At 37.6% G+C, this 27500-nt stretch overlaps 1 protein-coding gene across 1 annotated transcript in view; it reads right to left on the bottom strand.

Moving 5' to 3' along the window:
- LOC143037406 (uncharacterized protein C12orf56-like) overlaps nt 1-27500 on the bottom strand; it is a 155918-nt gene that overhangs the window by 20820 nt on the left and 107598 nt on the right. The window contains exons 3-7 of the mRNA XM_076205547.1: nt 16293-16429; nt 9124-9282; nt 8568-8785; nt 5793-5949; nt 4070-4217 (exon numbers count right to left, since the gene is read on the bottom strand). Coding sequence (XP_076061662.1) covers nt 4070-4217; nt 5793-5949; nt 8568-8785; nt 9124-9282; nt 16293-16429 — 819 coding nt within the window. The remainder of the gene's footprint in view (nt 1-4069; nt 4218-5792; nt 5950-8567; nt 8786-9123; nt 9283-16292; nt 16430-27500) is intronic.

The following is a 27500-nucleotide window of genomic DNA, read 5'->3' as shown; positions in this document are numbered from 1 at the left end:
TTTGTTTGTAATTTTAAGGCACGCCTTGCGTGAATATATGTTATAAATTTGTATTGTATTTCATAATGTGAATGTGTATTTCTTAAAATGTTAAACATTGCGCAATACCCGTCTGTTGGAGCGCGCCCGATTACGTATTATCAGAAAACGCCAAGCTCAGAAACGTAACATAATTTGGTGGGAAAACTCACTCTGCTTTGTCATTGGCTGAGGACCTTTAAACTACAGCTTTGCCTATGTTTTGCCATACTTGAAATGTAAGCTCCCATTCCCGAGGTATAAAAGGGCCAAGCAGAGAGCAACCAGGCAGAGACACAGAGAAGAGAAGGAAAGAGAAATTCAGAATGCGAAAAAAATAAAGACAAGAAAAGAAGCAGACGCCCAGGGTCCATCTGAATCTACGTAGAAATTATTCTACATTCGTCAATTACGACAAGTTAGCTAAACAAGTCTTTTGGATCGCAACCGTTACCCATCTCCATGCAAAAAGCTCAGCCTTCGTGTTTTTCCCAAATTATTTTGGACATCTCCAGACTGCTGCTGGACTACGTGCGACTTGGCACTCTCTTATTTTCTTAATTACGAAATATCATCCAATATCTTACCTGTTCCCGACTACCAGAAGCTTAACCTACCAGAACTACCAGAAGCTTCCCCTACCTGAAGTTATTTTACATAATCTTCCCTTCAAAGTACCTATTTGTCCCACGAGACCATTGGCGCGACCCCAGCAAACAGAATCAAGACTCGTCTACACCATAATCAAGACTTTGTTTCACCCATCTGTTCTTACATGCTACGTACAAGAGCACAAACACTTGGTAAATAATTTTATGTCTATGTCATATGTATTGATATTTTTTATTATTCTATGCTCATTTATGTTGTGTGTGTTATTTTGTCATATAGTAATATTCAATCTCAACCAAGGGTTTAATTATCCTGCCTGAACTCTGTCATTAGTCCGAACTGCGCATGGCCCCCTTTTTTTTTTTTTTTTTTTTTATGTCGCGGCTAGCCTGGGCCATAGGGGGTTCGTGACAATAATAATGATAATAATAATAATTATTATTATTATTTTGATTATTACTATTATCATTACTATTTTTATTTTTATTATCATTATTATCATCATTATTATGATTTTTATTGTGACTATCATTATTTCTATCATCATTATTATTTTTATTATTATTATTTCCATTTATTTCTAATATTAATATTATTGCTATTATTATTTACTATTACTTTTATTATCATTTTCCACAAGGAAATAAGATGATAGGGAAACAAGGGTGGTGGACGGGACTGGAATAAGTGAGAGTGGAATGGGAGGGAGTTGGCTATCCCCCTTATGAGGGGAAAGAAGCCATTGTTATATTGTGTTAGCGTGGTATGTTGTATATACCATTATTATTGTACATTGTACTTGTGTGTTGCTTGTTTGGGGAATTATACGTTTCCCCCTCTTTATAAAATTGTCATATGTTTTGTTGTTTGTTTTATCATTTATTGTAATTATGTGTACAATTGTAATTATATTGGATATCTCAAATGCGATGCACGTCTTTTGGCGCCAATTGGCAGCTTGGCGTCAGTTCGGAGCCAGCTCTCTTTGTATTCACACGCATTAGTTGTCAGTGGTATCAGTGATTACAGTGTACTTCCCACTATTTGACTTTCATTTCTTGTAGCCACCCGGTACAATATAGATAATTATTTTGTTATAATCTGCAGTCTTCCTCATCTGTTCTCATGATCTTTGTATCTCCTGGAAACATTTACACTGATCCAAACCATTATGGGTGCCACTATGACATCTTATTCTTTACTACTGTTTTTGTGTGTTGGTGGGACCAATGACAGGGCAGGAGGGTACTCATTAATACCTTTACCTCTGTCATATGCTTGACTTATACCTAGTGTGGTGAGCATTGTGATAGTGTGGGGTTGATCACATCCAGTATATGCTATGTGAGATCAGCTCATTATGTTCATCAAGTGGTAATCTTGAAAGTTGCTGGTAATAGGAAGGGAGTAGTCAGCTCCTCTTAATGCGAATAAGTGAAGTAAAGACAGTCTGAGATAATAAAGAGAGATCTTAGACCTTGTCTGGAAAGTGGGTGCCAATTCCTTGTGGCTGCCGCTTCAGGTAGAGGTGAAGGTGATGAAATTTCAAAACTAGTATTGGGGGATATAATTCTCTCCAACATCTAACAGGACCACCATGTGTAGGAAGAATGACAGGTAATTGTAAGTGGTGGTCCTGTTACCTATACATTAGAGAGAATTACCTCCATCCATCCCACCTCCAACACCCATCCTTGCCTCCATCTGGAGGTACAGCCTTCAAGGACTGACACTTGGTCCCCTGGACCAGGCTCAAGATCTCTCTGTATTAGCTTCAACTGTATTTCCTTATTTTTTCACAAGGAAATTTGACAACCAGGATTTGCTCCCCTTGTCTTGCTGCTATAAACTGATGATGAAAAAAACAGTCTCACACTTCTTAAGTTTGATCACTGGTGACAAATGGGATCCAATGAGCCTAGCTCCTTTCCTATGCATCACAATAAAGTAAATCTACTAATATAACACAGCATTTCTTCCCAGAGATCTATGGGAGGGCCTGGGGACAACTGCCAGCCATTGCGTGGCTTTAGGTTTCTAGTCAGTGTAACTCAAGGTAGCAATTATTATTATTACTATTACCACCATATGCATGGATGGGGTGGTGCGAGAGGTAAATGCAAGGGTAGTGGGCAAGGGATTGGAGATGGTTAAAGAAAATGGAGAAAAGTGGGAGGTGAGCCAGCTGTTGTTTGCAGACGACACTGCGCTTGTGGCAGGATCGGAGGAGGGATTGAGGAAGTTGGTGGCAGAGTTTGGGAGAGTATGTGATAGAAGAAAGCTAAAGATAAATGTGGGTAAAAGTAAGGTGATGAGATGTACAAGGGGTGAAAGTGGCAGTAGACTGGAAGTGAGCATTAAGGGAGAGCGACTGGAGGAAGTGGATAGTTTTAGATACTTGGGTGCAAATGTGGCAGGGAAAGGTGGAGTGAAAGTGGAGGTAGAATGTAGATTGAGAGAAGCGAGTAAATGCCTTGGTGGATTAAAGAGTGTAATGAGGAATAGACATTTGGGAATGGATGCTAAGAGGAGACTGTATGAAGGAGTGATTGTGCCAACAGCACTGTATGGGGCAGAAACATGGAACATAAGAGAAGAAGAGAGAAGGAGTTTGAATGTGTTTGAAATGAGGTGTCTGAGAAGTATGATGGGGGTTACTAGGCTAGATAGAGTGAGAAATGAGGAGGTGAGGAGGAGAACAGGGGTGGAAAGGGAGCTGGGAGATAGGGTTGATGAAAGAATATTAGGATGGTTTGAACACATGGAAAGAATGAGTGAAGAAAGACTAGTAAAAGAGGTGTGGAAGGCAGATGTGGAGGGAGTGAACATGAGGGGACGTCCTAGGATGAGGTGGATGGATGGGGTGAAGGGGGCTTTGGGGAAGAGGGGAATGTCTGTTGAGGAAGGATGGGAGAGGACAGAAGACAGGGGTGAATGGAGAATGGTTGTACATGGATGATGTTGTGATAGCATGAGGTGGAATGGGCAGGTGGATGGGGGGTGAGGTAGTATGTGCGAGCAAAATTTGACAGCCCGAAGGGATTTCTCCCCGTCCTCTCATTTTATGCAATGGGGGGACGGAGAGGGGGGGTCGCCGATTTAATGAAGCGGCCTTGCTGTGTCTTGCGACACTGCTTCTGACCCAGGGCAGTGGCCAAGGTGCAGGGATGGCCCGTCATTCAGGTGCTAAGATAAGAGGGAGGGTGGAGTGTTTTCAGGGACGGAATAGGTGGGGATGATTTTATGCCTTTTTCTTTTTGGCTACCCCCCTTGTAAGGGGGAAAAAGCCTTGGTATATGTATGTATGTACCACCATATGCAGTGATGGTAAAAGTGCATTAGCTGGTCACCTCTATTATAAAGGAGAAGAGACCTTTTGGTATATGTATGTATATCATGAACCACCAAGGTAATGCAGGTATTACTATATATCACTTACCAAGGTAGAAGAAAGCCATAATGAATGCAGGAGGTGGAAGAGAAGTGTGGATGTTGAGAGTGTATACAGATGCACCTCCTCTTCTGCATCCTCCCCATCTATTGTATCTGTAAAGTTTAGGCTTTGGCTTCGCCGCGGTGGTTCTTGGCTAGAATAGTACAAAACATTGTTCTGATTAGGACATTCTGATGATAACAGCATAATATTGATAAAGGAATGGAAAAATATATGTCAATTTTGGTCAACTTTTTTTAGTCCACACTAGATATAAAATATTAGTCAGTTTCAGTGGGGAAACAAAATTTGAACAATAGTGCCTCATAATATATCATTTCACAACATCAAAGAAAAGTCTTTTAAACTTTGCTGATTAATGTAAGAAGTCTATATTTGAAGTATATATATGTATATATATATATATATATATATAGTATAAATATGTATATATATATATATATATATAATATTCTAAGGTCAACAAATTTCCTTACTAAAATGCACTGCCTATATATATATATATATATATATATATATATATATATATATATATATATAGTATATATATATATATATATATAATATACAGTATATATATATATATATACAGTATATATATATATATATATATATATGTATATATGTATACAGTATATATATGTATATATATATATATATATATATGTATAAATATATATACACATATATATGCATATATATATAAATATATATACACATATATATGTTGGACAGAAAGACGACAGAATGAGTGGAAGGGTGGTGAGATAAACACCGAGTAATGTTGGAGTGTAAATTCACTGACGTTTCGTCCTTAACAGGACTTCTGAAGAAGTCCTGTTAAGGACGAAACGTCAGTAAATTTACACTCCAACATTACTCGGTGTTTATCTCACCACCCTTCCACTCATATATATATTTATATATATATATATATATATATAGTATAAATATGTATATATATATATATATATATATATACATATACAGTAAAGTTCCTTTTATCCGACCTTTGTGGGACCGATCCTAGATAGGATGTTTAGAAAAGTCGGATATTTGGACGTACACTAAAATAAATATTGGTTTGAACCATTTTCACTTATTTACGGTACAATAAAGGGTAATAAACAACACAGCACAGTTGAGGAGAAATAACCACCAAAAGCCAAACGTAAACAAACGCTGAAATGCCCGCGAAAATAACAGCCGACCTGAGCGCCATGAGTCTGTAGTAGCGAGAGCAACAACTAAACGGTCGGATGTTTGGACAAATTCAACTTTTATCCAACTTGGGACATTGGAGAAAAAAGTCGGTTGTTCGAAGGTCGGATAAAAGGGATTTTACTGTGTATATATATATATATATATATATATATATATATATATATATATATATATATATATATATATATATATATATATATATTAAGGACTTGGATTATGAGCACTTAAAGTACTGCTGTTCTACAAATTTGGGAATGAAAAAAAGAAAATAAAAATTATCATGGTGGACCAAGCAAAAAGAAATTGAATGGAAAATCAGAAGCAGAACGCTGATCTGTAAATGCAGTGAATATTAATGGAGGAGAGAGGAGAAATATAAGAAATATTTCAACAAGTCATGTAGTTTAGGTTCATTATCCAAATCTTAAGAGTCCAGTTAGATTTAATCTCAGGACACAGTTTAAATGTAAACTGCAATACTAACATTTTGGCAACGGGCTTATCTAGAACACTCTTGCTCCTGGTGGGGAGCTCTAGATGCAGGAATGACGACCTGTGGTAAGTCTCAAGGGCACTCTGTGACCGGGGCATCTTTGCCCTGGATATGGAGTCTGGTGTGGAGGGACGCGTAAGAGGGCGACCTGACATTGTTAAAGAAAGATAAAGCTTTGTTAATGGAAATGGTGAAATATTGGGTTGTATACAGTGCATCTAATAATGATACCAAGCTGTGATTTTATACTTTTGCTTAGGAAAACACACAAGAGGTATAACATGATAAGTGTATATATATATGGGAAAAGTATATAGAAAAATTGCATTGTATAAGACAAGGGCAGTCACAGAGGAAAAGGTACAAGATAGAAATCTAGAGCCCCGTCCAAAGACTAAATGCCAGCCCCAAGGCCCTGTCCGGAGACCAAATGTTGATAGGATTTTACGACAAATGACAGGAGGATGATTTTCTCCAGTTTTTATCTTAACCTCTTCAATACAAGTCAAATATTCATGCGCACATCAGGTTGCCTGATGTACGATGATGCATCGCAATATGCGCATTACAAAATATAAAGTTATTGCTGTTATACTTGTTCTCTTTCAACCTGGATGAATAAAACATCACAGAAAACGTGATCAAGACTGTTCATAGAATACGGAGGTCAGCAATAAATACAAAGTAAATATAATCAGGAAGCCGATGCCGGCATCCTCATATACCCGACTCACTGCACATGACACATACCTAGGTATCATCATATTCAAGAAGTTAAACCACCACAAGTATGTACCTACTGTTGTTCCCACAGGTGTGATGTCCTCAGTATTTACATGGAGTCAAGTAGAACAAGCCTAACCATCTCCACCAAATATGCACACACTCTTACTACTACTATTATCAGCAAGGAGTTGTGATACTGCAGGCTGGATGTCAGAGTATTGTCTTCTTGCCACCAATCTCCAAGACCCCTCAACACTCACCTCCTTCTAGAGGTGCAATCTTGAGGGGCTTTGCACTCAAGCCTTCAGACACAACCCAAGACTTATCTCTTAGTCAACATCAATTTCTTTTCCACCACTTATTTGCATAAGGAGAACTGACAGGTAGTTACTTTCCTCTTACTAGTTGTTGACATAGAAACAACCCCACTCTCACATAAAAAATGAAACATATAGAAAAGAGCGATACAATACAAAGGGCAGCAACCAAATTGATCTCCAGCCTTAAAGACAAATCATGTAAGGAAAGATCAGAAGTATTGGGTTTGCCATCATTAAAAGAAAGAAGAGGGGGAACGGACATGATTGCAAGTGATTGGATCAATGAAAAGAATTGATCAATTAAAAAAAATATATATCTTAGTTTAGGGTAAGAGAGTCCTATGGTCATGGAAAAAAATAATTAATACCTGTAGGATATGAAGAAACAGTTTTCTGTATAAATGTATGAACTAATGGAACAGTCTAGAAATAGGGGATGGTCCATTCTATATCTAGAAACAAATTTAAGGCCAAATTTGATAAGTGGAAACAGACTGGATCTCATGATTATTACATTTTCTGTACATTATCAGTAAATCAATACATTGACCCAGGACTCTTACAGAACCACAACTCCCAAGTAACTCGTAATGCCCACTGAGTTGGTTCACATTTCACTCAAGGACGAGATGTGTTGTTACTTGGATAAGGTTAAAGTAGGATGAAGTGATTGCATCTGGGCCAACTTGATTCTGTGGCCAGTCGGTACTCTTTCATTGCTGGATGATGGCCAATCTAGTTATTGCTTGTCGTGGCAAATTTCTTGGGCTGAATATTAGGGAGAGTCAGATGGAGTTTGGACTTTGTGGGATAGCAATAGAGTGTTTATTTTGTGATCTAATTGTATATGTATTTTTCTATGGATGTGCTGCAAGAGGTAGATGGTAAGTTGTTCTAAATGTTTGATTATTATGTTGATGGTATAGATTTTGTTGCATTCAGTTGGCTGTGCTTATGTTATGTGATGGGAGCGATAGTTGGGATTGAGGGTTCTTGTGTAAACTGTGCCCATAATTATCATGTGCTGTTTTATAAGGATTTTGATTTCCGAGTTAAGATGTTCTAGAAAGTAGGGTAGATGGTGAGGGTTTCATTTCTATGGATCAGGTGTTTGTAAACAGCACAGTTCATAGGCGAAGGTTTGCGCAGGCTCGCTCTCCACCTAGAGTCGTAAAAATGGCCAGGAGCCTGTATGGCGTGTATATGTTTCGCCGATGTAGAAATTATGTAACCTAAGTAAGTTATGCAGAGATTCGAGGTTGCTGAGTTAAACAATATTGCATATAGAAAGGGTGGAGTAAGAAGAAAATTCAATTGGTTCACGATTGTAAGATCATGACCAAAGGGGAGGATCTCAAATATAAAGTTAAAGATCATTGGACTAAAGAAATCATGACGTCACTGCAGAACTTACCTGGGACCTGAAATGAGTGTTCTCGACGGGAGTCCCTTGGTGTACCCGAGAGAACCAGGTGTAGTAAAATTCGTGAAGAAAGGAAGAGAAAAATGACAAGTTCCATGGCCCAATACTAGAGATTAAAATTCAAGGGATGAAACTTTAAAGGTGGGAACAAAGATGGTAGTGAAAATTTAAAAGACTTACGAAACGAAAGTGACGGCACAAAGTGGCATCTTAGACCGCACCCCTGTTTTTACCACTAAAATCTACACATTGAACACACCCTGCTTAACTGTACCCTAGATGTATTACACTACCTACCACTATTTAAAAGCTCAGCAATGGTAGGAGTTGAAGGACGACTATGGAAAAGGTCCTCATCCTCAGGACTGCGTGGTCTGACTGGCGATTTGGCACCATTGAGGGGTGATAAAAGGTTATGATTGGTCATAAATGTGAGGTGGGATGAGCTGGGTGACATCACACTTTCATGAGAAGAGCAAGGGCTGCTGCGTTTCCATTCCTTCCTCCTCCTGATTCTGAAATACAATAAAACATGCTTTCAGGTGACTTGTTCCTCAAATAAGTACTTAACTCTAGAATAATTCTTACCTGTAAGAACCATCAAAGTGTATCCTATACATGTAAATTTTTTAATATATTACAAAGTCTCATGCATATATATTGATCCAGCTGCGCTTGTGTGGCATTATTGTATTATTACTGTACTGTAATATTTTGAAAGCCTAGGTTTGATTTCTAAAGAAGTCATGTTTGCCAACATGTCCCTGTTAACACAGTGATAATTTTTTATCTGTGCTCAAGGTTGTAGACAGGAAAAAAGGAAAGACAAAGGTGTTGTTGTAAATCCACTTACCCTGAAAAAGATAAGTTATCAGCCTGGTTACAGGAATTTTGAGAAGATGGTTCACTGCTTTGGCTGTACAGACTAGCAGCATCACTTTCATCTGGTATACCTCCTTCATTGGGAACATTTCCCTCCTGTGCCACTTCACCTTCTTCACTAATTGCATCCCTGTTGGTGAATGAAGTTTGAGAAATTACTGATGGTGAGTAATAAGAAATAAGAATTACTTTAATGTAGATACATTTCATCTGTGACATATATCCCCTTGTTAGGGTATGTCTGTCTAGCAACGATGAGCATTCGTTAAATTTCCAAAACCTGAAGAAAAGGTGGGACTAGCTGCCTTGCCCCTGTTTAAAGAAAGCGAGTCAAGACTTCGATGGCAAAGGAATCTTACAGATCTTATGAGTTTATTTCCTGATGTCTCAGCACAAAGGAATTGCTCAGTCTCTTACCTCAATTCCCTCTTGGAATGTACCCATAGCCTCTAGGAAAATGGACAGTCTATTGACACCTCCCATCCCACCCTCCACATACCTTTTGGTAGGCCAACTCTTCTTACCATATCTCACATTCAACATGAATGCCCTACCTACTCAATCTCTTGTAACAACCTTTTCCTCTCTCTCACCCTTATCAGAGAACCATTTAATTTCTTATCACTTTAGAAGAACGAACATTAATACCCGTTTTCTCTCAACACTGAGAGACAAACATCCTTTCCAAATCATAACCTCATAACTCCTTCATACTATACACACCTTTTAACATAACACCCCAACATCAACATCTTTGCAGATGACGCAAAAAATCATAAAAAGAGTGAAAAATGAGGAGGACGGTAGTGTAAGAGGCCGGTAGTTGTACGAATGTAAATGAGCCTGCCTGCTCGCCTGTTGTTTTGAAAACATTGAGGTGACGCTATGTCTATGTAAACACACCGACGGTGGTGACTGTTTTATAATCGATGTTGTAATCAAAACTCTGTAAGCGCAGGTTAGCTTCGTTTGACTAATGCTGAGGTAAACGATATCGCTAGTGGCATTGTAATGGCTTTCCGGATTGGTGCAAGGTGGAGAAGGAGGAAAAAACTATTGGTGCATGAATTCAAAGTCACGCCCATAAGGAGTGACATTTATTTGAAAAGTCACCGGAGATTGGATTAGAAAAATTAGTGACGTCAGACGAAGGTAGCTTAGCGTAGGATACGGGATCTCGTCAGAGAGAGAGGATCAAGAGACGATCTAGAGAGAGGATGTAGAGACGATCTAGAGAGACGATCTAGAGAGACGATGTAGAGACGAGAGAAAGAGATCCTGAGTGTAACCAGAAGGTGAAATTACAGTGAAAGAAGAAAGAAAATTCACCACCCTTTTATTAACCCAAAGGACGAGAGAACTAGGCACGGGGCCTAGAAAATAGTGAGACTACAGGAAATACAAGGCATTGGGCCTACTGCTTAAGAGGAACTTGAATATTTAGTGAAACTCACGTAACGAGAGGCAAGGGGCCTCGAGACGAGTGATATTACAAGTCAAATTTAAGTGTAATGATCGAGGACTGACAGTGGTGACAAGGGGAGGTGAAAGTAGACTATTGCAAAACACAGACACTATGGAGCCAAGAATAGACACTAGATACATGGAGCCAAGAATAGAAAATCAAGTTAATACCAAAACATTCAAAGTACTAGAAATGGGCACTAGTGGCAAAAGACAATCCTTAAAGTATTCTGTGGAAAGTGAACCTATTACAAAAACAAAAGAAGAGAAAGATTTGGCGGTGTTGATAAGATACAACCTGTCACCTGACAGACATATCAGCAGGACTGTGGGAGAGCTATATTGATTACTGCAGAAGATCAAAGTGACGTTTCACTATAAGGATGAAGAGATGATGAAAAAACTCATCGAAACCCTGATCCATCCAAGAATCCAAGACTAGAATATGCATCAGTAGTATGGTCTCCACATAGAGTGATGGATATAACCAATATCGAGAGAATACAAACGACAGCAACCAAACTTGTCCCCAGCCTGGCAGATAAACCATATGAGGAAAGACTAAATGCACTGGGTCTGCCAGCTTTGAAAGATCGAAGAAAAAGGTGATATGATCACAGTATTTAGGTCACTAAAGGGAATAAATTGCATTAGCAGACGAAATCCGATTAAAGATGGGAGGGCTTTACATAAGAACATAAGAATGAGACCATAAGGCCTACACTAGTCGGTTCCATATCCATTACCACCAGTCATCCCCATCCATAAAGTTATCAAACCGTTTCTTAAAACAACCTAGTTTCAGCGCTAACAACATAGTAACTTATATCTATTCCATTCTTTGACAATCCTATTAGTAAACCAGTAATTGTCTATTTTCTTCTTAAATCTATAATTATCCAATCTAAATACATTACTGCGAGTCCTGCCCGTTGTCTTAATATGATGACCTTGGTGGGTGTCACATTTGTTAAAGCCTTTGATCCACTTGAACACCTCTATTAGATCACCCCGCACTTTGCGTCTTTGATGAGAGCGTTGCAAGATAAATGTAGGGAATATTCAATCCTTTAGATGCCTAGTATGCACACGCGCACACACACACATTTGGTGCAGGATGGAACGTCCGACGTCTTCAGAAAACTCCCAAGGAAACCCCATTGTGTTGGACCTCACAGTGGTCACAGGGGCCAATCGCATCTGATCTCACCGCGGACATCTGGTCCGAGCAGCCGGGACACCTGGTCACACATTGCCAAACTACAAAATTACCACACGTCAAATACGTTTATATATACGGTATATACATATATATATATGAACATTTTTTAGAAGCTCCGCCATGGGATACGAACCCTGACCCGTGCGTCGATAATCACGAGGCCAAGACGCTAGCAACCATGCTACATGGTGATGGTTCAAAAGGACTGTACTAGTCCCCGACCACGCTTCACGTAACATTGGAAGATCTAGTCTCATTTTCATCTAATCCCGTATTAGGCGAGCCCTCCGACAAGTTGTGTATGTTTAAGACAGATTGAACATTTTTTAGAAGCTCCACCATGGGATACGAACCCTGACGCGTGCGATACTGTTTTCTTTTAATTATGAATCATAGAGAATTGTATTATTTACGCTCTTTAATTGTGAATCATAGAGAATTGTATTATTTACGCTCTTTAATTATATATCAAAGATAATTGTATTATTTATGTTCTTTAATTGTGAATCCTATTAAATCGTATTATTTACGCTCTTTCATTGTGAATCATATAGTATTGTATCATTTACACTCTTTGATTGTGAATAATAGAGAACTGTATTATTTACTTTCTTTCGGGAAATCCAATTTTTTTTAGTCGAGAAGTGAATTCTATGCGATCGCCATTATCATTGTATTCTATTTTTTGTTTTGGTATTCACGCTAATACGTGGTTTAATGTTGCTTTTCCACAATTCAATTATGTCTAAACCCAAATTGCCATCTTAGTCCCCAAAATCCATCTGAGACAATGGCTCATACTTTAACATTGTTGCATCAGGATCCATCTAAGGTTAATTTTTCTGGTCAGGATCCTCAGTATAAGGCTGCTGATTTTATTCGCCGGCGCGAGGATAGTAATAGGAATACAAATGTTTCAACCGGGCCTGAGAAAATTTCATTCGTGAGGTCACAACTTGTACCTAATTCATTGGCAGCTGAGATGTTGTCAGCCTCGTGTCTTGACCCCAAGACTTTGAACTATGATTATGATACCTTTAGAGCTAATTTCCTCTTTTTTCTGATATCCTTGTAGGTAATAAATTCAAATGTCGTTTTAAGTTGGCAGGTATCCTTACATCCCGATTGGGCACTCTTAACTACATGCGCGCTCAGGCCTAGGCCAGCAAGATAACTGTCAAAGTTTTAGATTTTCTATCCCATTCAGAGTGGGCAGATAAAGGTACTATCACTTTAGATAGTTTCCGCCTTATTTTGATTCCATCTATGATTATGATACCTTTAGAGCTAATTTCCTCTTTTTTCTGATACCCCTGTAGGTAATCATTTTCTATGGTGTTTTAAGGAGGCTGATGTACTTACATCCCGATTGGGTACTCTTAACTATATACGTGCTCAGGCCCAGGCCAGCAAGATAGCTGATGAAGACTTAGATTATTCCATTCCGAGTGGGTAGATAAAGATACTATCACTTTAGATAGATTCCATCTTATTTTGGAATTTCTTTTGTACATCATTTTCTTGGTGTCTTTTGAGAAGAGAGAAGCTTCTTTTCTCAGCTACAAGACGGATGAGTTCCTATTATCTTTGGCAACAAGGCTTTCGTGTAAACTTAAGGAAATGCCTTCTGGTTCTTTGTGTATTAGCAATGCACTACAACATACAAATGTTCCTAGTTTTCCTCGTCCACCCCCTCAGTCTTTAGTTCCTACTCACAGCTCCCCTTCGTCTACATTTACCTTCCCTGTACTTACATGTACCTACTGTAATAAGTCAAGTCACTCAAGTGCTTTTTGTTTTCGTCGTAAGATTCGTGAGCACAAGTCAAGGCATTCCCCTGTCCATAAGAATTTATCTGATGTCTCTTCTAACATGACATATGACCTCTCTTGAGTACAGCTTCAGGATAAACTTAGCTACTGTCATATGCATGGTCAATGTAAACATTCGACTGATCAGTGTTTAAATGTTTTGAGACTTAGGGCTGAGATCTCTCATCAACCTAGACAACTTCAGTCAACTTTCACCAGCGCCCATTTCACAAACCAAAGGATTGACCAGTAATCTTCGGTCTCAGATTACTCCTTTGGTGGCTGCTGAATCTTCTCAATTACTCACCTTCCAATTTTTTTTTACGGAGAACACACATATCTCTGTCACTGTAGATACTGGTGCAGAATGTACATTGTAGTCTCATAAATAGAAAGGCTTATGTGCAATCTCCCTTTATTTCCTTTTTGTAATTTGTTTTCTGTTCAAGGTTCTCCCCTGCCTATTCTTGGGTCTGTTCGTATTCCCTTGCGGTTTTCCTCACATACTACCTTTTTTCATGTTACTTTTGTTGTTGTTCCTGGGATTACTCTTATATGTGATTGCCTCTTGGGTATTGATGTTCTTACAGCGCATGGCATAGGCACCGTGTAGTGACTTTCCATAATTCTATTATTCCTGCAACGGATAGGCCAGCTTCTATTTGTAGCTCCACTTCTGTGCATGATCAGACCGTACAGTTGCCTTTAAAGGATTCTAATCGTTTTGACTCTGCTATTCTTTCTTGTGCTGCTTTTGTTGTAGGAAAGCATATTGGACCTTCAAGTTCTGCTCGAGTTCCGGTGCGCATTCCAATTGGGTCTGACGTTTTATCTCAGACTGATTCTGTGCATGTTCGTCGTCTAGCATTGGAAGGGACTTTTTCCACTATTGAAGAATGTAACCCAACCCTTAAGCATGTCTCAGGACGTGCAAACAATGTTGCTGGTGCATTTCACGTAATATTTATCCATTTGTTTGGATTAATTCTAACTACAAACTATCATATGCATCATGTTTCACTTTCTGTAAAACACAGGCATGGTCATTATTTTTAATGTACAACAGAACACCCCCACCTTTCTTGTGGTTTCTATCCTGATGAAAGTGTTTAAATCCCGCAATATCAAATTCAGCCTCAAACTCTTTACCATTTCACGCCTGGATTTCTTGGAATTTGTTCCTAATACTACGAGCATTAAAGTATATGGTTTTAAGAAACTCATGATTATTTCTTTTTGGCTCGTTTTGATTTTCAACATCATGCTTTACATTATAATTTTGTTCTTTATTGACACATTGCTCTATATTATTCCTATCATTTCGAGATTTTCTCTTTTGGCATACGCCTGGATTTCTTGGAATTTGTTCCTAATACTACGAACATTAAAGTACATGGTTTTAATAAACTCGTGATTATTTCTTTTTGACTCGTTTTGATTTTCAACAATATGCTTTACACTATAATTTTGTTCTTTATTGACACCTTGTTCTATATTGACATTTGGTCCTTCATTGACATTCAGTGCCTCATGGACATTTGCCCCATCACGGACATCTGGTTCCCCACGGTCATCCGGTCTCTCATGAACATCTTGCCCCCCTCCGTCACCGTGTCTCACACTTACACCCTATTCCATATCCCCATTATGGTTACCAATACTGGTGTGATATTATCCCTTAGGATAGAAGAAATAGTGAAATTTGGGTGACAATATACAATACAATAACATTACAGGTGTTCTTGTGGAACTCTGCTTTTATATCCCCAACCATGATAAGATTTCCCTTGGTTTTCTTCTTATGTAACAGTATTTCAAGGAGTCTCATCTATTCCAGTAGGCTTCCTGTAAGTCCTCCATTGTGCTCCAGTTTCCACAATCGTTTGTGTGGTGCCTTGTCAAAGCCTTTCTCTAAATCTAGGTATACAGAGTCCACCCAATCTTTTGCAGCACATCTACTACTCTTGAGTAAAATATTCGAGGTACATGATTTTTTATTTCTGAATCCAAGCTGAATTCTAGATTTGTTCACGAGTAGATAGGGAATTTTACTATGTGTAAGCTAAAAGATAAATCTTGGCCCTAAACTTTGAGACTCCCATTTGTTTACTTCATTTTACGTCACGAACTCCTTTGTTCAGGACAAGGACAGTGTCACAAAAAGACTTTTGGTTTTGCTGCTTGGAAACCAATTCTCAGAGTGGGTCCCCCTCCTAACCTCTACTCCGTAGCCAGGATTCAATCCCACGCAACTGGCCTCTCAAAATGACTACTGGGAGTGCACGCGCACTACCGCTGAGCCACAAGAGAATTTTTTCCTAACCCGTTTTCTTTGTGTGCCTTAGACCCTTACTGGCATATTAGCGAAAAGGACATTTGGTAGGATTATTTCATAGATCAGTAACAAGGTCAGTTAACTCGGTAATAAGAAATAAGAAACGCGGTATGGGAACTTTAACGTTTGAAAGAAAGTATTGTAAAGAACAATGATCATTATCTCTAGCCTGACATAATAAAGTAAGGCAAGTGATACAAAAGAACTCGAAGTGAGAAAATTGCACACACACACACACACACACACACACACACACACACACACACACACACACACACACACAATTAGATAAATACGAACACACATACCTCAGCTTGTTCTTGCCCACAGTATTCTTCCTGCCAGCGTTAGAGGCGTTCTTGGAGCGTCGAGTTCGGTATCGAAGTTTTATATGAGTTGTTCGGTCACGGATTCCACCTCGCAGGAACTCGGGAAGGTCATGTACCTAAAGGTAGATAGAGGAGAAAGATTATGCCCTAATAGCAAGGCCTTGACATCATTGCCGTTATAAATCGTTCCTACATCACAACTGTGTAATAACTCATGTAATAGCTGCTAGTATTGGGTGGTGGTCGAAGGATAGATAAGAGATCTCTCCTTTAATATGTAGTTTCATGCTAGTATAGCACGGAACTCCCAAATACTATTGTTATATATATATATATATATATGTATATATATATATATGTATATATATATGTATATATATATATATATATATATATATATATATGTATATATATATATATGTTTATATATATGTATTTATATATTATGTATATATAGTATATATGTATATATATGTGTGTGTGTGTATACATGTATATGTATATATATATGTATATATCTATGTATATATATATATATATGTATATATATATATATATATATATATATATATATATGCACTGCAGATGTAATCATATGAAAGCGCTCTGCTTCGTTAGTTTACTTTTCCTAGTGGTTACTTACGCATTTGTGGACACACGCTCCGAGTGTTTTTATTGCATATATATATATATATATATATATATATATATATATATATATATATATGTGTGTGTGTGTGTGTGTGTGTGTGTGTGTGTGTGTGTGTGTGTGTGTGTGTGTGTGTGTGTGTCAGAGCTTCATGCATCTTAGTAGGACTTAACTATCTTTGCCGAATGCAAACATAATTTCAACTTATTCCGGCAGCTTCACTGGCCTACGAGGATTCTTCATACTTGAATTACGTATACAAATATCAGTTGAGCAAGGGCTTAACGAAACTATTTTTTAATAAATTCGAATTATCAATTAAACATAATCACTCACAAATATAATAATAATAACTAAATTATACACACACATACACGCACACAAACTATTAACTAATCTTGTGAGTAACGAGTTTAATTTCGCTTGACTGCTCAGGGCAGCAGTATCTCAAAAGTAGGTCGACAGTAATTGGAAACTACCTCTGCTCCAACAGATTGATCGTAACTTGTTATGGAATACTCATTTCTGTCGCACATTTAGTTACACAGATGGTCATACACCTAGTCACTCACTCTAGCAGATATGAATTTATGAGAGTCAATGATTCACGGGCTCTTCCTCTTCCAGCCGCGAGTACTTGTCATACCTTTGGTTTAGTACCGGGTGATACTGGATGGGGGAGGAGGGTGTTTCATGCGTAAGACCGAACGATGAGGTGAAGCAATTGGTCCAATTTGCAATTTTTATTTCTTGTTCTCGGGACGTACAGGCCAGCTGCCCCTACCCTTTCTCTTGGTCGATGTTGCCACTCCAAGTTCGTTCAGACGATTAGACGCAGAACGAACTCATGGTCGTGCTAATGTAGTGATATGGCCGGCTAGGATGTCTTCCAGCTTCGACAGTTTCCATCTCGTTTGTGTTGACTGACTCTCGAAGTTTCGAAGTTTCAAGCTTCAGAGTTTCGAGCTTCAAAAATCCACAAGTCGATAATACTTTTCCAAAGTATTCGGTTTTCTCTAATTGTAATTAATTGATTAATTAATTAACCAATTGTTTATCGGTTTTATATATGCAATTCCATTAAAATGTTTGCTGCCTCATAAATTTAGAATTTGTGAGTCTCAAACTGACTTGTGACATATGTGTATATGTGTATATATATATATATATATGTATATATATATATATATATATATATATATATATATATAACAGTAGACTTCGTCTGACTTGGTGAAAATAATATACATTCATACTTCGTATGAAACACACGTTAGGACAAGAACTAATTCCTTTTTCGAAGTTGTTGCATAAAACTTACGACGTTGCTATTATGTGTGCAGATGCATTTTGCGAGCGTCGCTCTTTCCTTCCATCAATAGTCTGGGACACCACCAGACATTTCCCAGCCTGTCAATGGGGACAGCTTTCAGAACTTGATTTCGATTTTTTCTGGTCTTCGTGGAAATGTCCATTGCAAACCTTTCATTTCTTGTGTGTGTGTATGTGTGTGTGTGTGCGTGCGTGCGTCCGTGTGTGTGTGTGTGTATGTGTGTATTCACCTTGGTCTTTTTTTTTTGATCGAACCAGGTACTGCGAGCACCACCGTACTTGGCAGTCCAGTGCGCTATCAACCGCGCCACCGAGAGAGAAAGAGAGAGAGAGAGAAAGAGTGTGTGTGTGTGTGTGTGTGTGTGTGTGTGTGTGTGTGTGTGTGTGTGTGTGTGTGTGTGTGATTGTACCGTGATTAGTATTAGTGCGTGTGATTATAATGTGATTAGTATTGTGATGACTGTTTCATATTTTTGTATAGTGATATTTTGTATATGTATTTCGTATATTGGTATTTTGTGTATCGGTATATTTATGAAATTATATTTGTATTGTCATGGTTTCATTCGTTTGTAAGTGGTCCTTCGAACCCAGTTCGACCCACTACGTCAGCATAATCAGCTTAGAGACTGACGATTGCTTATTCGTCCCAATCACTTCACACTTTCAACACCTCATCAACTCACTAAAGTGTTTGGGTGTCCCTTTGTCTTACTTGTAGTGAAACATGTATTATCTTAGTTCATTGTCAATGTGCTTTGTAATCAAGACGTTACTGTTTGTTAGTTGATTACGTTTTGTTTGGGGGTCATGACTGCTTTGGCAAGTTTCTGCTCTTTTTACCACAACTTATATCATACATAAACTATGTCACCTTTCCATATTCAATTTTGTTACTTCACATGCGTGTGTGTGTGTGTTTTAGCCTTTTCCCGCAATGTGTTGCATGTACATAAATTGATCCTACTCACTGTGAGCGACAACAACAGAGAATATCATTCTTCTCGACATTTCACGGAAATGGCGACTTACATCTCCGCGCATGCGCTCTCGCGCGGCTGTACATAAACAAACCCAGACTTAGGGTGGTAGAGTGACACATCTGACATGTCCGTGATGAGTCAAATGACGTACCATTTGGGTGTGATGTCCGGTTCCGTGACTTTAGTTCTTTGATCGAGAATTCACGAGGTCGATGTCACTAATGGAAATACAAATATTGAGCAAGTGCTCCGTGTAAGCTCGAGAGGCCTGTGGCGGGTACGTACATCCAAGTTGTGGTCCTGCAAGATGGACGTCGTAGAGGTTCATATCCCTGCTACTTGTCCCCAAAACCCACCAACACCCTCACACTCACGCGAAGGTACGCCCCTAGGAGGCCGGTACCTGACTGAACTCAAGCAATAAGTTTTATCTATTTTATCTTATTTATCTAATTATTTTATTTCATTTATATATTCACTTATTTATTTATTTACTTATTTATCATTTATTTAGTTTATTCATTTTATAGCTCACAAATAAGGGCGGCCCCTTGTACCTTTCCTCCTCCTCCTCCTCCTCCTCTTCCTCCTCCTACTACTAATAGCCGGTAACAGACAAAACACCTGAGATTTTCTTTTCTTTAAGAGATCTGCAAGAAGTCCCTAAGAGCGTTGACGGTTGCCACAGGACCGTGATTATCTTGCTCAAAGAAATTGAAAGCAACAGTTAATTTTCTGGATACATTAAAATAAAGTAATATCGCATGCATTTTGATTTAATTTTACTTTTTTCCTAAAAATTAGGTACGTATTTATCGTATTGTGGCATCAGAAGATGTATGACTAAGTTGTCATCACTATTGTTATTATCATTCTTGTACAAATGAACATTTCTGTTCTTACGAATATATCTATGCAATCTCCACATACGAATATATATGTATATATATATATATATATATATATATATATATATATATATATATATATATATTGAGACATTCTGACAGGTTGATGTAAGCGGAATAGGAAACACAGGAGTCTTAGTCTTGAGTTTATTCCTGACTAGTTTAGCAGGAATAAACTAAAGAATAAGACAACTGTGTTTCCTATTACTCTTACATCATATATATATATATATATATATATATATATATATATATATATATATATATATATACTGTATACATATATATATATACATATATATATATACATATGTATATGTATATATATATGTATACATACATATATATATATACATATATATATATGTATACATACATATATATATATATATATATGTGTGTGTGTGTGTGTGTGTGTGTGTGTGTGTGTGTGTGTGTGTGTGTGTGTGTGTGTGTGTGTGTGTGTGTGTGTGTGTGTGTGTATGTGTGTGACTCAGGCAGCCAATCACAAGACGATATTTCATTTTGAAGCCGCGTTTCGACAATGTTAGGTAATGTTACTTGTTAGGCTATGCTAGGTTAGATTTGTTAGGTTAGGTTCTATTCACTTTTTTCTTCAACCCGTGGGCGCTGTGTTTGTTTTGATTAGGAACAGACGATTTTATTCAGTTTTAGAACAATGGAGCTGGGGCTGATTCGGTACGGTATGGGGTCTTCATCGACCTAAGTAAAAGATTAAGCGTTTTCGCGGTAACAGTCAAATGCGCTTCGAAGTCGTCGCTGTCAGTGAACAAGCATATAAGTCCCACCCGCTTCTTAAACTCGTCACTGACTGGTTAAGATTAATTATGTTATTTCTTTTAGAAAAAAGATATTGTGCCAATCATGGAATGATATCATATTGGTATTAGACGTTTGGACAAGGAAAGAGTCATGAAAACACGAGGAGGTGGGCAAGACTGAGAAGACCATTTGGCTGGAGTTGATGACCGTAATTACGGCTGAGGTAATTGCACAAGTCGGAAATGAAACTCTGTCATTTCGAACTTGGTGCGTTCGCCTTCCCCCCGACAAGAAAAGCAAACACGAGCGACCACAGCAGCAAACCGGAAGAATGACGAACTCTTAAGGCTTTATGTAATGGTGTACTTATAGTATTGTACTTTTCCTGTATATTATACATACGTATTTGTAGCATTGTACATTTATTATTGTGTATTGTACATGCATGTTGTTAGATCGGGAAATACATGTTTTCCCTTTTTATAATATAAAATTGTATATTATTATCATTGTATATAATGGTTGTATTTTATAAATAAGTATGATTGTAAGAACCAAATGTTTTGCTAACTCATTCGAGAGTTCCTCGCCTAAGCTTGGCGGCAAGCAGATCAGAAGTTGCCTTCGAGTCGAGCACAAATTTTGTCTGTCGTCCCATAAGATCATTAATCTATTCATATACCGAGTATCAATAGCCACCCCAATACATAAAAATGGTGGCAGAGCGTTGAAACATTTGATATTGTGTGAACATTTTGTTTTGTGCGTTAAAAAGTATTACTAACGCTACTTTAATCTTTGAAGTGTTGTGAACTTTGGAGCCGGTATTGCTTCTCTCGAGAGCACGTATGTTTTCCTCTTCCTTAACTCTCCCCCTTTTTGCAGCCAGGTGATTATTACCCATGATTTTGGAACAATTCTCACCAGTGACTTTCGAAATTTTTGTGAGAGATAGTGCGCGGAAACAGTATTCTTCGGGCGCGCCAGGTGATTTTTTTTACTGGTCCCATGTGGTCTCCAACATGATATCTGCTATTTCAACGTTTAGTTATATATTCGTCAATTGCGTTCATCGAAGGGTCGCCTCTTGTTCCTGAGAGTGTTAGCTTTAATCTGGAGTCCGGATTGTAAAGGATTTTTGGACAAGACTATATGTAATCTCCATATCGGCCAGTGATTTTCGTTCGCTGCCTTTCCAGTGACTTTCGTTCCTTTTCTATTGATTTTTCCATTGACTTAGGCTTGTACATTTTTTCTGTTTATACATGCAATGCCATGTTGTATTTTCTGGTTATAGTAAATTGATTTATATATCATTTTTTTCTGGCCAGGCGTGTTGTCCTGTTGGCAGCCATTTATTTGTGACGTCACAAGCCGTTTTCCTGATTTTTTTTTTCTTTTTTGTATACTTACCCCTTAGCGGTACCGTTTTTCTTCAATAGTGATTCATAGAAAATTATATTGTTTACGTTCCTCAATGGTGATTCATTTAGATTGTATTTATAGCGCTCTTTAATTGTGTATCATAAGGTACTGTATTATTTCCATTCTTTCGAGCAATCTAATTGTCCGAGTAAAGGAGTGAATTCTATGCGATGGCCATTATTACTGTATGTATTTTATTTTATTTATTTGCTTATTTGCCTATTTATTTATTTATCTATTTATTTATTTATTTATTTATTTATTTATTTATTTATTTATTTATCTATTTATTTATTTATTCATTTATTTACTTAATGTTGTTAAGGATCGGATTGCAGTTGTCTTGTCATCCCCTTCTAATATGTCTAAACCAAAGGTACCATAATTCATAAATCCCCAAAATCCACATTATTACATCAGGATCCTTCTGTTGTTAATTTTTCTGGTCAGGATCCTCAATATAAAGCTACTAGTTACAAAAATGAATATGTACAAGTGTGCAGAGAAGAAAAGAGGAAATACGAAAAGATGTCATAGAAAAATGTAAAGATCAACCAAAACTATTTTACAGATTTGTAAACAACGAACTGAAAAACAAACAAGAATTAGAGAAACTACGACAAGGAGGAGTTGAATACACAGAGGAAATAGAAATGGCAGAACTTATGAACAAGCATTTTAAATCGGTGTTTACGAGGGAGAACATACAACCTAGAGATATCGAGTGGGAGGAGAAAGTCCCCCCTATAAAAGAGATAGAAGTAACAAGGAATTAGATAATGAATCACTTGAGTAATCTCGATGTCAGAAAATTGCATGGACCAGATGAAATGGCAAATTGGACTTTGAGAAAATGCAGGAATGACCTAACAGACAAAATACATAGCCTAACAAACAGTTCATTGAAAGAAGGAAAAGTTCCAGAAGATTGAAAAAGAGCAAATATAGTACCAATATATAAAGGGGGAAACAAGGAAGACCCTACTAACTATAGACCGGTCTCTCTTACAAGTACGATAGCTAAAATTTGTGAAAGAATGATCAAAATTAGATGGGTAAGGCATTTGGAAAAAACAACGTATCAAGGTAATTTGAATTTAGACAAAGGACGATCATGCGTTACAAACTTAATGTGTTTCTATTGAAGGCTAATAGATGTAATACAAGAAAGATATGGATGGGCTGATTGTGCATTTCTAGACCTGAAAAAGGCTTTTGATAAGGTGCCACATAAGAAGTTACTAAAGAAATTAGAAACTGCAGGAGGAATATAGGGCAAACTACTGAAGTGGATGGAAAACTTCTTGCATGAAAAACAATGAGTGGTGAACAGTTCTGGCCCCAATAATGTTTGCTATATATAATAATGATATGGATAAATTAATTGAAAGTTATATGAGCTTCTTTGCGGATGATGCAAAATCATTGAAAAAAGTGAACACTGAAGAAAATTGTGAGTCGCTACAGAGTGATCTCAATTAAGTATGGGAATGGAGTAGGAAGTGGGAGATGGAATTCAATATTAAGAAGTGTAGTATAATGGAATTTGGAAGAAGCAAAAAAAATAATAATAATAACAATAGTAGGATCATATGAATTGGGAGAAGAAATTAAAAAAAAAGTAGAAAATGAGATGGACCTGGGAGTCATTATTATGAATAATATGTCCCCTGAGAAACATATAAACAAAATTTTTGGAGAAACTTATAATTTAATCAGAACAATCAAAGTGGCATTTACATACCTGGACGAAGAAATGGTGAAGAAAATACTAGTCACTTATATAAGACCAAGATTGGAGTATGCAGCGACGACGTGGTCACCAAGTGCAAAAAAAAAAAAGTATAACAAAACTTGGAAGATTACAAAGGGCAATTACGAAATTGGCACCAACACTCTCATAACTATCATATGAAGAGAGACTAGCAAAACTTGAGCTACAGACATTAAAGCAAAGAAGAGAGGAGGAGACTTGATAACTATTTACAGAATCATGAAAGGCATAGAAACTATTGATAGAGAGGATTTAATGAAACGGGATGGTAGAAACACAAGAGGACACGAAAAGAAAATCAAGAAAGACAGTTATAGAAGAGACCTGAAAAAGAATAGCTTTCCCCATAGGGTAATGGACATTTGGAACAAGTTAGATGAGAAAGTGGTGTGTGCAAAAAAAAAAATACACGAATTTAAAAACAGTCTAGATAAAACGAGATATGAAGTAGCTCCCCTTCCCGTAAAATACAACTAGGTAAACACACACACACACACACACACACACACACACACACACACACACACACACACACACACACACACACATATGTATATATATATATATATATATACATATATACATATACATGTGTGTTTGTGTGTGTGTGTGTGTGTGTGTGTGTGTGTGTGTGTGTGTGTGTGTGTGTGTGTGTGTGTGTGTGTGTGTGTGTGTGTGTGTGTGTGTGTTCACACATTTGGCGGTCTTTTGTATACACTTTATCACTACCACAATGAAAATCCATGTGAACAAGTTGTATAGACACGGTAAAGGAAACATGGACTGGAGTTGAAGCTTTTATTCTTGACGAAACGTCAGGAATAAAAGCTTCACCTCCAGTCCATGTTTCCTTTACCGTGTCTATACAACTACCACAATGATATATATTAGTCGGGACTCTGCGCCAGTATTACATGCAACGCAAGAGAACCAATGAGCGACCCCAAATTGTCCAAGAAAAAAGAAGAAGAAGAAGAAGAAGAAGAAGAAGAAAAAGAGAGAATTAGATTAAGTGCCATATCTCAGCTGGAGATCCGACATCACTGCAGTTTAGTTTTTCTTTCTCTTTTCTTTTTTACGCTCAGCTCGTTTATCGCTCCTGTTTAAGATAGCTTCGTGGTTCAGATTGCATTCTTGGGCTCTTCGTTAACTTACTTCCAGCAGAACAACAGACACAAAAGCACATTTGTGTTTTGGTATCTGTTTTTGGTATACGCTATGTGAGGACGGAGTGTTACGAGGTACAGTGTTTTATTCATGCGAGATTTATCAAGCACATAAACTCACATGAGTGAAATGTTGTACTAATACTTTGCCCTCACATGGTGCTGTTCCTGGCTAATTTGTCATCGTTTGGCTTTCTCTTTCGCATCATAAGTTGAACTGAACGATAAATTAAACATGCGAAGTCTCCGTGATTATTTTTTTTAACTCTAGCATGAGATCTGTCCTCTAAATTAAATTAAATCGCCCACCGTCAACCAGATCATACTAGCAAAGGGTTTAGTTAACCCATTCAACTCCGATGACAAGATGTCTTGTCATTTGGTCAAATAAAACAAAAAATCATAATAAAACAACAAAATGTTTGATGATCAAACAGCACCAGAAAAATATGACGTCATCAGTCCTCCTCGAGGAGGAGGACTGACGACGTCATATTTTTCTGGTGCTGTTTGATCATCAAACATTTTGTTGTTTTATTATGATTTTTTGTTTTATTTGACCAAATGACAAGACATCTTGTCATCGAAGTTGAATGGGTTAAGATAGCTTTAATTCCATCACCACGAAGCAAAACCTTAAACTGAACAAAATCGTTTTGAGATCACACGGAACAGAATTTGTATTGAATCGAATGCACTTAAAGCGGTATTTCTCATCCCCCTTTTTTTCTCTAAGTGTCGTAATGCTAAAACTCTATCTTTAGATATTCTTTCGCTCATGCACCATGGTTACAGCAATATTTCTGAAGTCTTACGTGTCCTGTTTTTGTTATCGTGCAGTATCGTAAGAAAACGTTACCGATTTCAGTTTTCTTGTTAGCAAAAGGAACTAGTGACGTCATGTCGGCCCCGGCCAATCTGAAGCTCGATGCCACTTCAATATTTGATGAGAGACATCACGCACCATTGGGTGTACTGGCAAGTCTTCACTCGACAAAGCGATCGGGAATTGGTCGCTTTGCAAAATGGTCAAACCAGATTCGGTTTTTCAAAACCTAAAGGGAGACCGGAATGGTGATATTGGCCGTACGCGTTGTTGCAATGTGAGCAGTTCTATCGATGTTTACATATTTTCTTGAACACGTGCAGTAATGCACTTCCTGTATTTTCTTTTGGCCATTTTTTCTTTCTTTCTTTTTGGCCAGAAGCGGATCTAGGAGGACGGTCTCTGCACGAGTAGATTTACTTCATGTGAGTGACTGGGGATTTCATGCAAATCGGGTAAAATACTCTTTGGGCTGAGATTTCCACCGATGAAAACCTTTCCAGCCTTGGATTTTTTATCTTCTAATTACTTATTCATATATAAGTATATGAATAAATAAATAAATGAATAGATAAATAAGATAAAGGTAAATAGATAAATGAATTATAAAAATTAACTACCAAGGAACAACTGAGGGAGCAAATTCCTCGTCCTAGTGTCTGGTAACAACAACGCAGAAAAACTGTCGTATTGCAAGACTTCTATCAACCTCTTTCTTAAGTCTCACTGCTGCGCCAACCTCTGCCATACTACTCCTGCAAACTTCTAAATATCGTGTCTCCACACTCAGTCTGGTCTCCCTGTTCTACGCTTACCATCTCTGTCCAGTTAGTAACACTCTTGCTCCATCCGCCATCTTCTTTTTTTGATAGCTGCTCTAATCTTTTACTATTGTTATTATTTATCTATATATTTATTTATTTACTATTACATATTTATTATAAATTATTATTTTTCTGTTGATTATTTGTCTACTTATTTATTCTATTCATTTATCTACTTTTTTCCCTCATCCGACCTAGTTACGGACCAAAAGGTCTCCTGTTGGCATGCTCCTCCTTTGTAGTGCTTTGTAATTAATTTCCTGCTCCTTTTCGCCTCCATATTACCTTTTAAATAATTTTGCTATAAACATGTCATAATTTTGCGTGTTACTATGTTGTAATGCTGTGTTAGTAACGTCGTTAGTAACACAGTTTGAACTGTTGTGTTTAATGGGCAATGACTATAAACCTTAACCTTTGTTACACTCTCTTACCTCTAATACAGGTATATTGGGCGCAGTTTGATAAATGGGCACATTTTCTGGAGAAAATGAGCCCCTCAGAGGGTGGTGAATAC

This window comes from Oratosquilla oratoria, chromosome 2 (genome assembly GCF_046742065.1).
Source record: "Oratosquilla oratoria isolate Oo_2021 chromosome 2, ASM4674206v1, whole genome shotgun sequence".
Classification (NCBI taxonomy): domain Eukaryota; kingdom Metazoa; phylum Arthropoda; class Malacostraca; order Stomatopoda; family Squillidae; genus Oratosquilla; species Oratosquilla oratoria.
This window is presented reverse-complemented; position numbering and strand designations above follow the sequence as displayed.